At 40.2% G+C, this 13621-nt stretch overlaps 1 protein-coding gene across 1 annotated transcript in view; it reads right to left on the bottom strand.

Moving 5' to 3' along the window:
• The window catches only part of WHSC1L1 (Wolf-Hirschhorn syndrome candidate 1-like 1), an 82486-nt gene that overhangs the window by 33492 nt on the left and 35373 nt on the right, over window positions 1-13621 (bottom strand). The window contains exons 11-13 of the mRNA XM_015414191.1: window positions 11250-11376; window positions 10600-10797; window positions 7760-7933 (exon numbers count right to left, since the gene is read on the bottom strand). Coding sequence (XP_015269677.1) covers window positions 7760-7933; window positions 10600-10797; window positions 11250-11376 — 499 coding nt within the window. The remainder of the gene's footprint in view (window positions 1-7759; window positions 7934-10599; window positions 10798-11249; window positions 11377-13621) is intronic.

The following is a 13621-nucleotide window of genomic DNA, read 5'->3' as shown; positions in this document are numbered from 1 at the left end:
CTTTTGGTGTCTGGCACACTTAAGAGAGAGAGGGAGGGAAGGAGGAGGGAGGAAAAGAGCCAGAGGGGGGGGGGAGACCACCTCATGGCACTTGAAGAAATCCCCCTTTCCATTTCTAACAGGTGTGTGTGTGGGGGGACCTAACAGCACAGCTTGCATTCCTTATTGGTGAAAAGGAGCAAGAGTCCAGCAGCACCTTACTATCAACATTTGTGGCAGGGCATGAACTTTCATGAGTCACTGCTCACTTCTTCAGATGCAGCTGGAATATGAATCCATCTGTCCTTATATCTTGGAGTGATGTGATTTCAGATGCCAAATGACAATAGCAGGCATTGGTAATGAGAGAAAAAACCTAGGTCTCAATTCAGTCCAGGAGTTTGCATTGTCTTGAGCATTGTGATCAGTTGTAATTCAGCAGTCTCTCTTTCTAATCTCCCTTTGAAATTCCTTTGTAAAAGAACTGCTGCTCTTAGGTCAGCAACTCAATGCCCTGGAAGGTTAAACTGTTCCCCCACTGCCTTTTGAATGTTGTGGTTTCTAATAGCAGTAGAAAGATTAACAGTCCAGTAGCACCTTTAAAGACTAACAAAATTGTGGTATGGTATGTGCATCTATGAGTCACTGCTCCCTTCTTCAGACTTATTTCCATTTATTCTTTGCATCCTTCTGGACTGAATCCTCATGTACCAAACTGAGACCTAGGTTTCCTGTCTCATTACCAATGCTGATATTTCCACCCCTCTGCATGTCACAACTAATCCAATCATGCCTGCTATTGCCGTTCAGCATCTGAGATCATCCTTATAAAGTTTATATATGCGGTACTTTGTGTTACATTTTGTGGCACACATGGCCTGGCCCAACAAAGTGACATTTATGTCAGATCTGGCCCTCATAACAAATGAGTTTGACACCTCTGCCTTATGGGGACCATTGACTATAATGTTCCCTATATGGCAGGGGTGGCCAAACTGCAGCTCGGAAGCCACATGTAGCTCTTTCACACAGTCTAATTTAATGTTAATAAAAAGCAAATTTGCATATTTTTCAATAAAAATGTGTGTGTAATATTTGTTCATGACTTGTGACTCTCAAACATCTAATTTTTTTTTTAATTATATTTATTAGGTTTTCATACATATTATTTCCTTACATATATACATTTTAGAGTCAGTTATCTATTTTCTAACCATTTGTACAATCCCAACCATCGTTCCACAAAAATTTCTTCACTTTTCCCTTGTAACATTAAACTCAATTTGTCCATTTCGGCTACTCCCATAAGTTTCTCTATTACTTCATCTTGTTTGGGGGTACTGTCTTGCTTCCAACATTTCGCCCATTGTATCCTAGCTATAGTTAATATATATATTATTAAATATCTATTATTGTAGCTAATGTGTTCTGGAAGTATATTGAGTAGGAATATTTCTGGCACTAAATCAAGTTTAACTTTTACCATTTCCTGTATTATTTTCTGAATAAATAACCAATATTTCTGTATTTTGGTACATTGCCACCACATATGAATGTTCCAACGCTTGTTTTACATTTCCAACAAATGTTGGAGCAATTTGCATAACATTTTGCTATTCTTTCTAGCAGCCAGTACCATCTATGAAACATTTTGAAAACATTTTCTTTGAAATTAGTCGCCCTCATAATTTTAGTCATTTTCCAAATCTTAAGCCATTTTTCAGGTTGAATTACATAACCTATATCTCTCGTCCATGCATCCACATTGTTCTTCATTGTTTCTTCTTTCATGTATTCTTCCAATAATATTTTATATAATTTCTGGATCAATTTGTCATTTGAGGAGAGCCAGATTTTATCTAGCTCATTTTTGTCATCATAAAAGCCTATTTTTATATCTTTTTGGTACCTTGATTTTAATAGTGTCTGTTCCCACCAAGATAATTTTATATTATATTGTGATTCTAATTCTTTTTCTGATTTTACTTTGTTTGTCGAGTCCAGCAGTCTCTCATAAGTTGCTTTATTGTATTTCGTTAAGAGCGTTGGTATTACGAAAGCTTCTAAAGGTGACACCCATTTTGGTATCTTTAAATAGAATTTCTCTTTCATTATTCTCCACACATTGAGTAGGGCCGCCCTTATGATATGATCTTTGAAATGCTGATGAGATTTATCTTTATCATACCAAATATAGGCATGCCAGCCCATGACTAGGTCATACCCTTCTAGTTTTAAACATCTTTTCATCTTGCAGATTAATCCAATCCTTAATCCATCCCATACTCACTGCTTGATAACACAACTTCCAATTTGGTAGACCAAATCCACCTCTATCCTTTCTATCTTGCAGCAACTTTAATCTTATTCTTGCTCTTTTTGCGTTCCACACAAATTTCCTTGTTAGTTTATCCAGTTCTGTAAAGTATTGTATATTTTAAATTATTGGAATATTCTGCGCTAAGAATAGGAATCTGGGTAAGATGTTCATTTTTATCTTCTTGTCATGGAGATGTGCAGATCTTTCCAGTTTGTTAAATCCTTTTTTATCTCTTCCAATAGTTTCGTATAGTTATCTTCCATTAAGAGTACTATTTCGAGTTGACATTATAATACCTAGGTATCTGACCTTTTTCGCTATTTCCATTTTCGTGAAATTTTGTAGTTCTTGTTGTGTATTTGTATCGCAATTTTTAGTCAGTAGTTTAGTTTTAGTTGAATTAATTTTTAAGCCTGCCACCAATCCATATTCTTGAATTACCTCCAGCAGTTCTTTAATCGACTCCTTAGGATTTTCTAAAATAAATACAAGATCGTCTGCAAAAGCCCGAAGTTTATACTTTTCTCCTTTTACTTTTAAACCTTGTATGTTTTGGTTTTTTCGCACTAAATCGTTCAGTGTTTCTAGAGCAAAAATAAACAATAACGGTGACAATGGACAACCTTGCCTTGTCCCTTTTTGAATTTCTATTTCCTGTGTTAGTTCACCATTTATAGTTATCTGAGCATGTTGTTTCTTGTATATTGCACTAATCATTGTCTCAAACTTCTTTCCACAGTCAGAAATTTCCAGCTTTTGTAATAAGAACGACCATGAGATGTTATCAAATGCCTTATCCGCCTCTAGAAACATTAACACTGCTTGTTTTCCTGGATGGTTCTCATAATATTCCAGCGTATTAATAACAGTGCTTATATTATTCTTCATCAATCTTTTCGGAAGAAATCCCGCTTGATCTTGATGAATAGTTTGGTTTAATATTTTTTAAGCCTTTCTGCTAGTATACTCGCAAAAATTTTATAATCAAACATCTAATGTTTATTCTGTGTGGCTGTTACGTTAAACAAGTTTGGCCCCCCCGCCATAGTGTATAATGGAACTGAAAAAATTTGGCAATCCCGAGGATTTACCGAATCAGAATACCATTACCAGTATTGGGATTCAGGAATATCGGGAAAAACTGATGTTTTTCGGGTTCAAAATATTCAAACTTTAAAAATACCATGTTATTTTTGTACACCCCTAGTGGCCTTAGGCAAGTCTCTCTCTCAGGCTCAGCCCCCCATCTATAGTGGCCTAATTTATAAGGCTCTTGTAAGGATTACAGCAAGATATACAAACTGGTTTGAACATGGGAAAGGCCACATAACAGATGTTATGAAGACTTTTGAAGGATACTGCTCAACACAGCCAATCAGAAAAGAATATTTTACAACATATCTATGTCACCCCTAAAATGTACAAGAATGCTCACTTTCCCTCTATGAACATATCAATATACTTAAATGATGTGCCTGACAAACGACTTATCTGGAAATAATTGTTATTTGAGCTAGGCAATTAACTACCTATAGGGCCACTGTATAGAGTTAAAAATCAAAACATGTTATTTGGGCAGGGTTCAAGAACTGTTGCCATGACACACAAGTCTAATAAAATACAGTTCTGTTGGTTTGTATCAACAAATATTTTTACAGCAAGTACAGCTCCTGTAAACCTTGGCTGTAGCTCTCTAACCTTCAATTCAATAAAGCTTTTCTGAAATGATCTCTCTTCAATATGGAAGTTCTCCAGCAATAGGTAATAACAAAAAAGGAAAATCTCCCTGCCTCCCAGGTGCCCCTGATGTGCGGATTTAGATATCCGCACGCAGGGGGCGCCTTCGCTATTAGATATATAGATTCACAAGTGTGATGGACAGGTTATGTTACATTCCACCTCTCCCTAAGAGTGGCCAATGGGAGCTGATGGAATATTGGTGATAGGGACAGTTGGAAACAGCAGTTAGTTCAGTTGAGAGGGAGACTGGGGTAGCTTAATGCTGACTGGAAAAAGAACAATTTGTAAGGAAGAATCTCAGATGTCTGATTGGGAAACAGTTCAAAAGTTAAACTGAAAAAAAACTGTAACCCAGGGGTGTCGAACTCATTTGTTATGCGGGCCGGATCTGACATAAATGAGACCTTGTTGGGCCGAACCATGTGTGTCATAAAATGTAACACCAGGTAGTGGAGATATAAACTAAGGACAAAAACACGAAGGGTTTTTTTTACTTAAAATAAAAACATGCTTAAAACATTAGCACTCTTGCAATATTTTATTTAACAGTGTCTGATAACTGACACCTCTTGCTCTGAATTATTGCATCAAAAAATCTGTGCTGTTGCAATCTTGAGTATACTGTTTAGGTGTGTATCTGTAAGCTGAAAACCCACGAAGCAGGGCATGAGTCCCCAACCCCAATAGCTCTGTGCAGTGTCTGAGTGAGGACTGATTATTAAAAGGGACTGGGCTACCCTGTCTTGCGATGTCTTTTCAAGTGAGAGAGAGGACCTGGGATGTGAAATGGTCATGGCTCTCTGTATATTTTAAAAGACACAAGGCTAGTGGTGAACTGTCTGTGACTGCCTGACCTACCTGGAATTCTGAACCTGTGGGACAGAGGTTGTGGAGGGTGGTAGGGACTCTAAGTGAAAAAGAGCCTCACAACAAGCTATTCCTGTCCTCCACAGGTATTGCAACATACACATTTTTATTCCCAAATCTGGTGTCCAAATGCAACTACTCACAGCCAATTCACCAATTACAACATCCAAGTGGGAAACTGTCTAAAACGCTTCTGCATGGCAGTTATCTTTACATGCATAATAACATTTGGAATATGTTTCCTTTTTGTGTATTGGCCTGACTGTGTGAACAGTCTCTATGCCAGTACTCAGCAGGGAGAAGTAATTTTGATATGCAAATTCTCTTTATCTTCAGGTCCATTCACAAATTTTGCTATTTGGCAATACTATGAGCACCTAACATAGGGGTCCCCAACACAGTGCCCATGGGTACCATGGTGACCACTGACATTTTCCTGGTGCCCTCCAAATGTTTTCTACAAACTGGGCAGTGCCAGGTGGGGATTCTTCCCAGCAAGGCTTCTGATCAGCCACTGGAGATTTGATTGTCTGTGCAGATTTTTAAAAACATTGCTTTGGCAACAGCTACCACCAGAACACAAAGAACTTCACTCTATGGAGCTCTGTGGCAGGCATTTTGTAACAGCCATTTTGTGGCTGGCTCTGCCTCCTGTGGCAGCCATTTTACAGCTGTGCCCACCACAATGTATCAGAATTCCAAAGGTGCCCGCAGGCTCAAAAAGGCTGGGGGATCCCTGCTCTAACACAGAACTTCCAATACCTGCCCACTAGGAGGCTGAAAAGTAAGCTATGGCCTTCAACTACTATTTGATGCAAAGACCTTTTCTGACTGTCCACAGAATTCTATCCACACTGAGTGACTGGCTTTAGGCATTAACCAGCTGCTCACTCTCCCTGGTGAAGGACACTGCATTCACCAAAGAGCCCATGATGAAGCCTGTTCTACGTTCCAAAGCATTTTAGCTTTGTAGCTGTTTGCGAGCCCACCTAAAGAAAAACTAAGGACCACAAGAGCTAAGCTGATATCAATGGTATTTATTCCCATGTAATGAATTTAGGACTGGAGTACAGAATCATGTTAGAATATGATTCTGTACTCCAGTCCTAAATTCATTTTTCCTTAGGAAGTTCTGCCGTGGCTACCCATGCCCCCAACTTGTGTACAGCTATATCTAACACCTCCAAATGTTGAAAGGAACTCCAATATGAGTAATAAAGATTCATTTTAAAGCTAATATCACTGAGATCACTAAAGTAGTCATGTTCACATGTACTTGACATTTCTAGCTATTTTTAATTCAGAGACCTAGCTGCTGCATGTATCCACCCCCCCATTATTTTTAAAGAACTTTTCACTTGTAAAAATGAAAATGATGTCAAAATTAAAGTGAGAGTACAAAGTGGCTAGAGAGAACCTAAGCTCTAATAGGTAAAGGAAAGTGGAACACACAACATCTATAAATCTATCTGCACATATGGGCACTTGCCAAGAAATGTGACTCAGTTTATGTTAATCTAGGTTTAAATCTGCTTTAAGGGATTTAAACAACTCCTTCACTCAAAAACGAACCCCCCCACACACCACTGAACTGATGCTTGCTTTCACACTATTCCAAGAACCCTTCTCAAATTCTACACTCTAAAACTTACAGTTTCCCTCTGAGCCTTTGGACGCCATTCCTCTGGAAAAAATTAAATTTATTTAGACATTCAAGAACTGTATCTATTGTTTACCTCAATGCTCCGTGTCAGCTGCATTTCCTCTCCTGTACAGAATTTGTCCCAACAGTAAAAAAAAATTATTTCCACTACCTCTGTTCTCTCCCTAGGGGTGGGGATCTTGTATTTAACCATCTATCTTTTGTACACATGATACATAAGAATAAAACAAAGTGGCTTTTGGGGTTTTTTTTTTAACTTGTCAGCTTTTACTGTTTCAGAAAGACTTCACTAAGTAATATGAAGTTATAATAAATTCTCCATTTATGTGGCTTTAATGCAGCAGGCACTGTTGCTGTACATACTCTCCTCATTTCAACAGGGCAACCAAAACTACAATAAATGGAGGTTGCTGAGCATCAATACCTGGTAGATGCCACTCCAAATCACCCACTGAACACAAACAGAAGGCATCCAAAACTCAGTTTTTTTACCAGTTCCTTTGCACTGAATTCCATAAATGCTGACATTATCTTTGCCACCAAATATCAGAATACTTGCGTGTACGACACACAACCTTTTCCTACATCTATGCTGCCCACACACTGAATACAGCCAAAAGATTGGACTAAGACCACCTAACTAACAAGACCTAACCAGACTTGGAACATGGGTCTGACAAGCCTGCTGAGCATTCAGAATTGCTGGAAAAGTTCATCCATTAAAGAAAACAAGAGTCTCTTCTCACCTATGCCTAATAGGACAGAGTGGTAATTTCTCTAAACTGTGCCAGAATTATTTTATATAACTTATCAGTTAAAGCTATGTAAAAAGGGATACTTTCTAATTGATAAACAAACTAATCTGAGAGAGGACCCACCAGCTTTGCTGAGAATGACTGGGGATTCCAGTAGCCGGCATCAGACAATCAGAATTCCCCCTCCCCAGACATAAGTGGCAGCAGAAGATTCCTCCTTTGGTATATTTCCTAATGTGTATTAATAATGGATATTGACGACTAAAATGCTATTGGGCAATCCAGCAACCAGCACTTGTAGGTGCTCCCACCACCCCAACAGCCAAAAACAAAAACAAATCCCAAGGGTGGGGGGAATTAACAGGTCAGCTTTTAACAAAGTCAGGGACTGAACACCAGAAATATAAATGGAGGAAGACAAAAAACAGAGCTCACCTCTTGCACAAACGAAACAAAAGCCTACATTTACAGCTGATGAAGAGTGATTGCTCCTTTTGGAATGGTTACTACAGATGAGAATGTGGGATGACACAAACAAACTTCCTGCAGCAATACAGCCATCTCCAGAGTGATAGGCAATGGGGCATCTCAAACATCTCACCATGCGACCTGTTTTAATATAAAACGCACCATATGACAGTCCATTTAGAATACAGTTCCAGACTTCAAAGCCTCCACAGAGTGTTATTTTATTTTAGCCAGGATACATCCATTAAAAGAGATGTCATGGATTTCGAAAATCAATTACATTTTTGCACCCCTATGTGTGACAATGTTTTGCACTGGGCAGTGCTGATGCTGGAAACAGGCAGGGTCGTGTGTAGGCTGCTATTGCACAGTAGTGCAAAAAGATTTATAATTCATTTTCTCAAGAACATCAATTTCTATTTTTTAAAAAAGCTTATTATAGCCCTAATAACTGTGAAGATATGCTTTATCCTTGAAAATGTAGGCAATGCCAGCTGAATTCTCAGAAGACAGAAAGATGGCCAAACAAGAATTCCAGTAACTTTTACGGTTCTGCAGGGCCTGTGAAATGGAGCTCTTCCACCAGGCATTCAGGTAAGGAGCCACACCTAACAATCTAAGACCCTGTGCCCAACACCATCATCCAGCCTCTGCTTGCCGATAGAAAAATAATCTGCTGACGATAATTTATTATGTTTACTGCTACTGTTGCACCACCACTGCCATACCAAATGGCTTTTAGTAATTATGTTGTGTTTTCTGTTGATATTTATACTGCTGTTTTTATCTGTTGTAATTTTATGTAAGCCGCCCTGACCCTGCTTCGGTGGGGAGGGTGGGGTACAAATAAAATAAATAAATAAATAAATAAAATATATGGCTTCAGTGGCTTGTATAGCTCCTTCCACACTGCAATGACTAGCACAACCAAAGCAACCTAAGTTTCCAAAAGAAACCTAAGTTTCCAAAAGAAAAGAAAAGAAAAAACATAAAAACTGTTTAAGTGGCATAATGTATACAGCTTTCAGAATATGGATAGCTTGTGTGCAGACCTTAAAATGTTCCTTTTAAACACAGAGTACACATAGCCTTGGCCATCAGCTTATTTTGCATTAAACTCCATGAGTTATACTTACTAAAGTCACAGCAAACACCAACCCACTTCTGAAGAATGGCTACTTTAAAATGGCAATTATTAAAAGGTATGTGGCAGGTTTCCTAAAGTTCGACTGTGTCCTGGTTTGCACTTGCATATTGGATGGGTCAAGGAAGAGCAGCTGCTGGGTTTCTGTATCCCTTTTTCTTCACTTATAATTGGTGGAACTATCTCTTGGGTTGGAACTAGCAGAAGATTTGCATGTGCACTAGAGCCCTTGCACAAGCAGAAGCTTACCAACCCCCCCCCCCCCCCCCCCATGCTGGCAGCTTGTGCTAGTCTGCTTATTGTATCTCAATCTGCATTTCTGGCTATGCAAAAAATGATCAGGATCAACAAATACTGTAGTATATCTAGCACTACCACAAGCGGAACTGCACTAAGTGTGTTCAGATATTACTGGAGCTAACCCTCTTAGGTTTTTCAGACCCTCAAATACATATCAAAAATATGCTAAGCATCAGTGAAATCTTGCTTCCCTTCTTTAATCTGCATGTCTTTTACACTGTAAAAACAAGTGCTATCCACAAACTGCCAACCTTTTCTTTGCTGTTTTTCCCTCTTCCGCTTTGAGAGTCTCACAAAGTCAGAAATGGAGTATCCTGTTCCTTGAGAGTTTTACCCACTTTTGGGAAATCTGTAACCACATATTTGTGTCTTCCATAGCTTACAACTAGTCTGAGACATATTCTAGCCAGAAGGAATAAAGACTTCTGTGAGAACACAGTATTTCTCAAGTAGATGCTGAAGACCTCCAGCTACCTAGACTATTTAAAGTGAAAGAACATACCAGCTATTTTACATATATACAAAAAATATATGGTATTGCTTATTGGCACACATCTTCCTTCCATTCCATACATCACCAGTATCCAGGGATCTATATTCTCTGGGTCAAAAGAACCATACCAGTTTTAAGGGGTCTCTAAAACCAGATTAACTAACTATATATAGTAGTGGAAAACAGCCAAAAGTAGGCTGACATGCTAATAATATTTCCCTGCTTGGAATCAATTTACGTGTTTGACTGTGAATCTCAGAAGGATCCTAAAACTTGGGACTAGCTCAGCAAAACTGTATCTCTGGTACAAGAACAGGTAAATGCATCACTGACATTACAATTTTGTTCCTGGCTCCAACTGTTGCAATCCAGTCCAAGCGTGGATTCATGTACACCTTTATCACACAGAGGACTGGTTGTATCCCACGGTACTTGTTACAGAATCATACCCAAAGGAGCTTTGCTAGGTAAAAGTATATGCAAATTCACTCTCATTATCTGGGCAGTAAGGTCTGATATCGTGAAGCTGCTGAAAGAACTGGCAACTACCACCATTATCCTGACTCTGCACAATGAGAACACAAAGCAGCATATTCCACGGGGCAGCCCTGTATCTGCATCAGTACTATGAGAGTGCCGTGGTGCCCCCTCCTTTTAATTGCAGCTCTGAACAGAAGGCACTATAGGCACCTTGTTCAGACAGGCTGCTGCTGGGATCTCCACCACACATCCCTACTCCTAAGAGTAACTGTAGGATCAAGCTCAACAGAATGCATGGTAGCCTTGGCAGTCTTAAATATCTCAGAGTACTTGCTATAAAGCCCAAGATACTCCACAGCAACTTCTCCAGAAAGAGAGTTCTGTTCTTACCTTTGCTTGCTTTATGAATATCCTTGTCCATGGAGCAGGCAGTACAGCAGTGCTGCGGGCAACGGAATCCCCGAGACTCAAAGACAGCTGTGGCAAACTTGCGGACGCAGGCCTCGTGATAAAATTTACCACATGCATTGACAGAGCAGCGCTTGACATCTTTGCCAGCAACCTTGCAGGAAAAGCACGTATGCTGCCCTTTTTGAGAAGAGAATAAAAGGAGGATCAGATAGGAGTTATCCTAGGTCATGGTACACTTCCTGAGTAATGGCCTGCAGGAAAAGAACCCATTATTCCTGTCAGCTTTCTGTCTTCAGCACTGAGGGGGAGGACAGCCTACCAATGCCACTTACTTAGTGAGAAGGGAATGGGATTCACTGATGCTACTTAGAACGGGAAAAAGAGAGGCTAAGGGAGACTAACCTTTAGCTATCATGACACAGATCAGTGTTCACACAAGGAAACCAGGACAGTGTAGTGCATTTTGATAGGGAAATTAGTCCATTTTGAGAGGAAAAGACAGAAGACAGCCTATATATAAATGCCTCAGAGCAGTAATTAATAAAGTCAAGTTGAACAAGCCGCAAGCAGCAGTCTCCAGCACTTCCATCCAGAAGGATCTCTGAGACAAAAGCCATCAACTGACTTACCATTTTTGCACTCCTGGCAGACAAACTTTCCATCAGGCTGTGAACTCAATCCTAGGCATTCCGTATGGAAGACTCTGTAGCACTCTCCTTCACAGGATACCAGAGACTCACCAGAGCTCTCACAGATCTTAAAGAAAATAAAATAGTGAGAGAACCAAGAAACCAGTAGGCGTTTTAAAGATGAGGAAGCCAGAGAATGCCAAGTAGAAGGCTCCTCAGACTGACATGGCACAATCCGTGCTATTTCTATCTTATGCACATATCCTGAAGCAAGGTTCCAAAGTTTTGTCTAGCACATGCTGATGTGACCAAGAAACACAACCCAAGATGCAGCTATTCTGATGAAGAGGCTGGGCTATGAAGACAGGCTCATTCTCAACTGCTGGGGCCCTCAGGGACAGGAAGCAGGTTTAACCACAGTCCTCATCCCCCAAAGGTGTACCTGAATGTACCCCTTTATCTTTTCCCGTATAAGTGAATGGCTACCTTGTATCAGGCTACCATTCACTTCTGTGGAGAAAAGTAAAATGCTGCACTTGAGAAACTGTACCATCTATGCCTGATACAAGGTAGTCTGGTCCACACTGCCCAGGTGTCCTGCAAGAGGGTACCATACAACTGCTACTCCCAAGGATCCATGAGAATATACAAGCTCTTCTTCCACACAGACCTCACCCATCATAACAGCAGGCATTCTAATTCTATGTAAAAGAAAAACTGCAGACCCTGGGCAAAAAAGGGACATGCTGTTAGGAACCTGTAGCGAACCTTCAGTTTGTACCTCCTTCTACCATCATGTGAATGTGTTCAAACTGCACACAGATCAGTTCTTCATACTGTTCTCTAGCTCAGTGGTCTTCAACATGGTGCCCATGGCAACCACTAACACTTTTCCTGGTGCCTGCCAAACGTTTTTAGAAAGTGGGTGGGGCCAAGTGAGGCTTTTGCCCAGCAGGGCTCCTCCCCCCATTGGTGTGCCCACAGGAGATCTGATTGGCTGCGTAGATTTTTTAAATAAATTGTTTATGTAGGTGCCCCTATATCATAAAGATCTTCACTATGTGACTGAAGGTACGCTGTGAGCAAGCAAGAAAACACTTTAAACAAGATGTTCATTTTAAAAGGCATCCTGTTCTGCAGAGCTGTCTGAAATGTTGGAGACATATTAGAGTTACACATAACTTCATTTCCTAACATTTTGGGGCTGGCTCTGCCACTTGTTGTCACAGCTACTTTGTGAATGCACTCACCACCCTGTGTCACAATTTCAAAGGTGTCTGCAGGCTCAGAAAGGCTGAGGGCCCTTGCCCTAACCGTTTGGCAGAATTCATGATATTCACAATAAAAAGTACAAAGGGCATTTTTCTCCACACTTTCTATGAGCCAGCAAAGGTTCTAATTTACTTCAGTGAACGAAAGAACCCATGATTAGAATTTCTTCCAGATTAATTTAATGCAGAACACAAATATGTGATCCTGTGCATGTGATGCAAATGTAAACAACAGGGTCAAGATAAAGTCCTTTTGCAGTCTCTGTACCTTCTTGCATTTCTAGAAAGAATCATGACTTCATTGTAAGACACAAGAAAATATGGACATCACACGACTTTAAAATAGAATGCACGTACATTACTTCCAACTCTGTCACTTATCTGGAATGTTCTAATGGCCTGCAATGGTAATATTGCAATAGAGCTACTGTTAATGAGACAGTATATTATCGGGGTCCCCAACACTGCACCCATGGGTGCCATGGCACCAACACCTTTTCCTGGTGCCCACCAAGTGTTTTTAGAAAGTGGATGGGGCCACGTGGGATCTTGTCCATCAGGGCTTCTGACTGCCACTGGAAATCTGAATGACTGTGCAGATGAATATAACATTGTTTCAGCAGCAGCTGCCACCAAAGTGTTGATTTTATTCTTTCTCACTCTCCTTTCCCAATGTATTTTTTAAATCACCTCTTTTCTACCCTGCACTTGAGCCTCCTCTGTGTGCATGCCTCCACCTCCCATGGCAGCCATTTTGAGGCTGCACCGATACTACTTATGTTGGAATTCCAAAGCTGCCCAAAGTCTAAAAAAGCCTGGGTACCCTTGGTGGATATAATGCTGCGAGCATTTGAAATGTGCTATAAAAATGTCTAACAACATACCAGCCAACATAATTAGCAAACAGAATTTCACTTTGGTTCTATGATAAGAAAGAACATGTCGTACCCATTAAGAATTACAGCCCCTATTTCAACTTGGTTCTCTTCAAATCCAACCTGATGTTCTACAGGCAAAAACAAGACTAGATTTTGGGCTGTGGAGGCCCATGTCCAGGTCTTCTCACAAGTGGGGCCTAACTCCTAGGGGCCCAGGTTTTGG

The sequence above is a fragment of the Gekko japonicus genome, unplaced genomic scaffold (assembly GCF_001447785.1).
Source record: "Gekko japonicus isolate JY-2015 unplaced genomic scaffold, Gekko_japonicus_V1.1 scaffold9, whole genome shotgun sequence".
NCBI lineage: Eukaryota > Metazoa > Chordata > Lepidosauria > Squamata > Gekkonidae > Gekko > Gekko japonicus.
The sequence above is the reverse complement of the archived record's forward strand: the minus strand, read 5'-3'. Positions and strand labels throughout refer to the sequence as shown.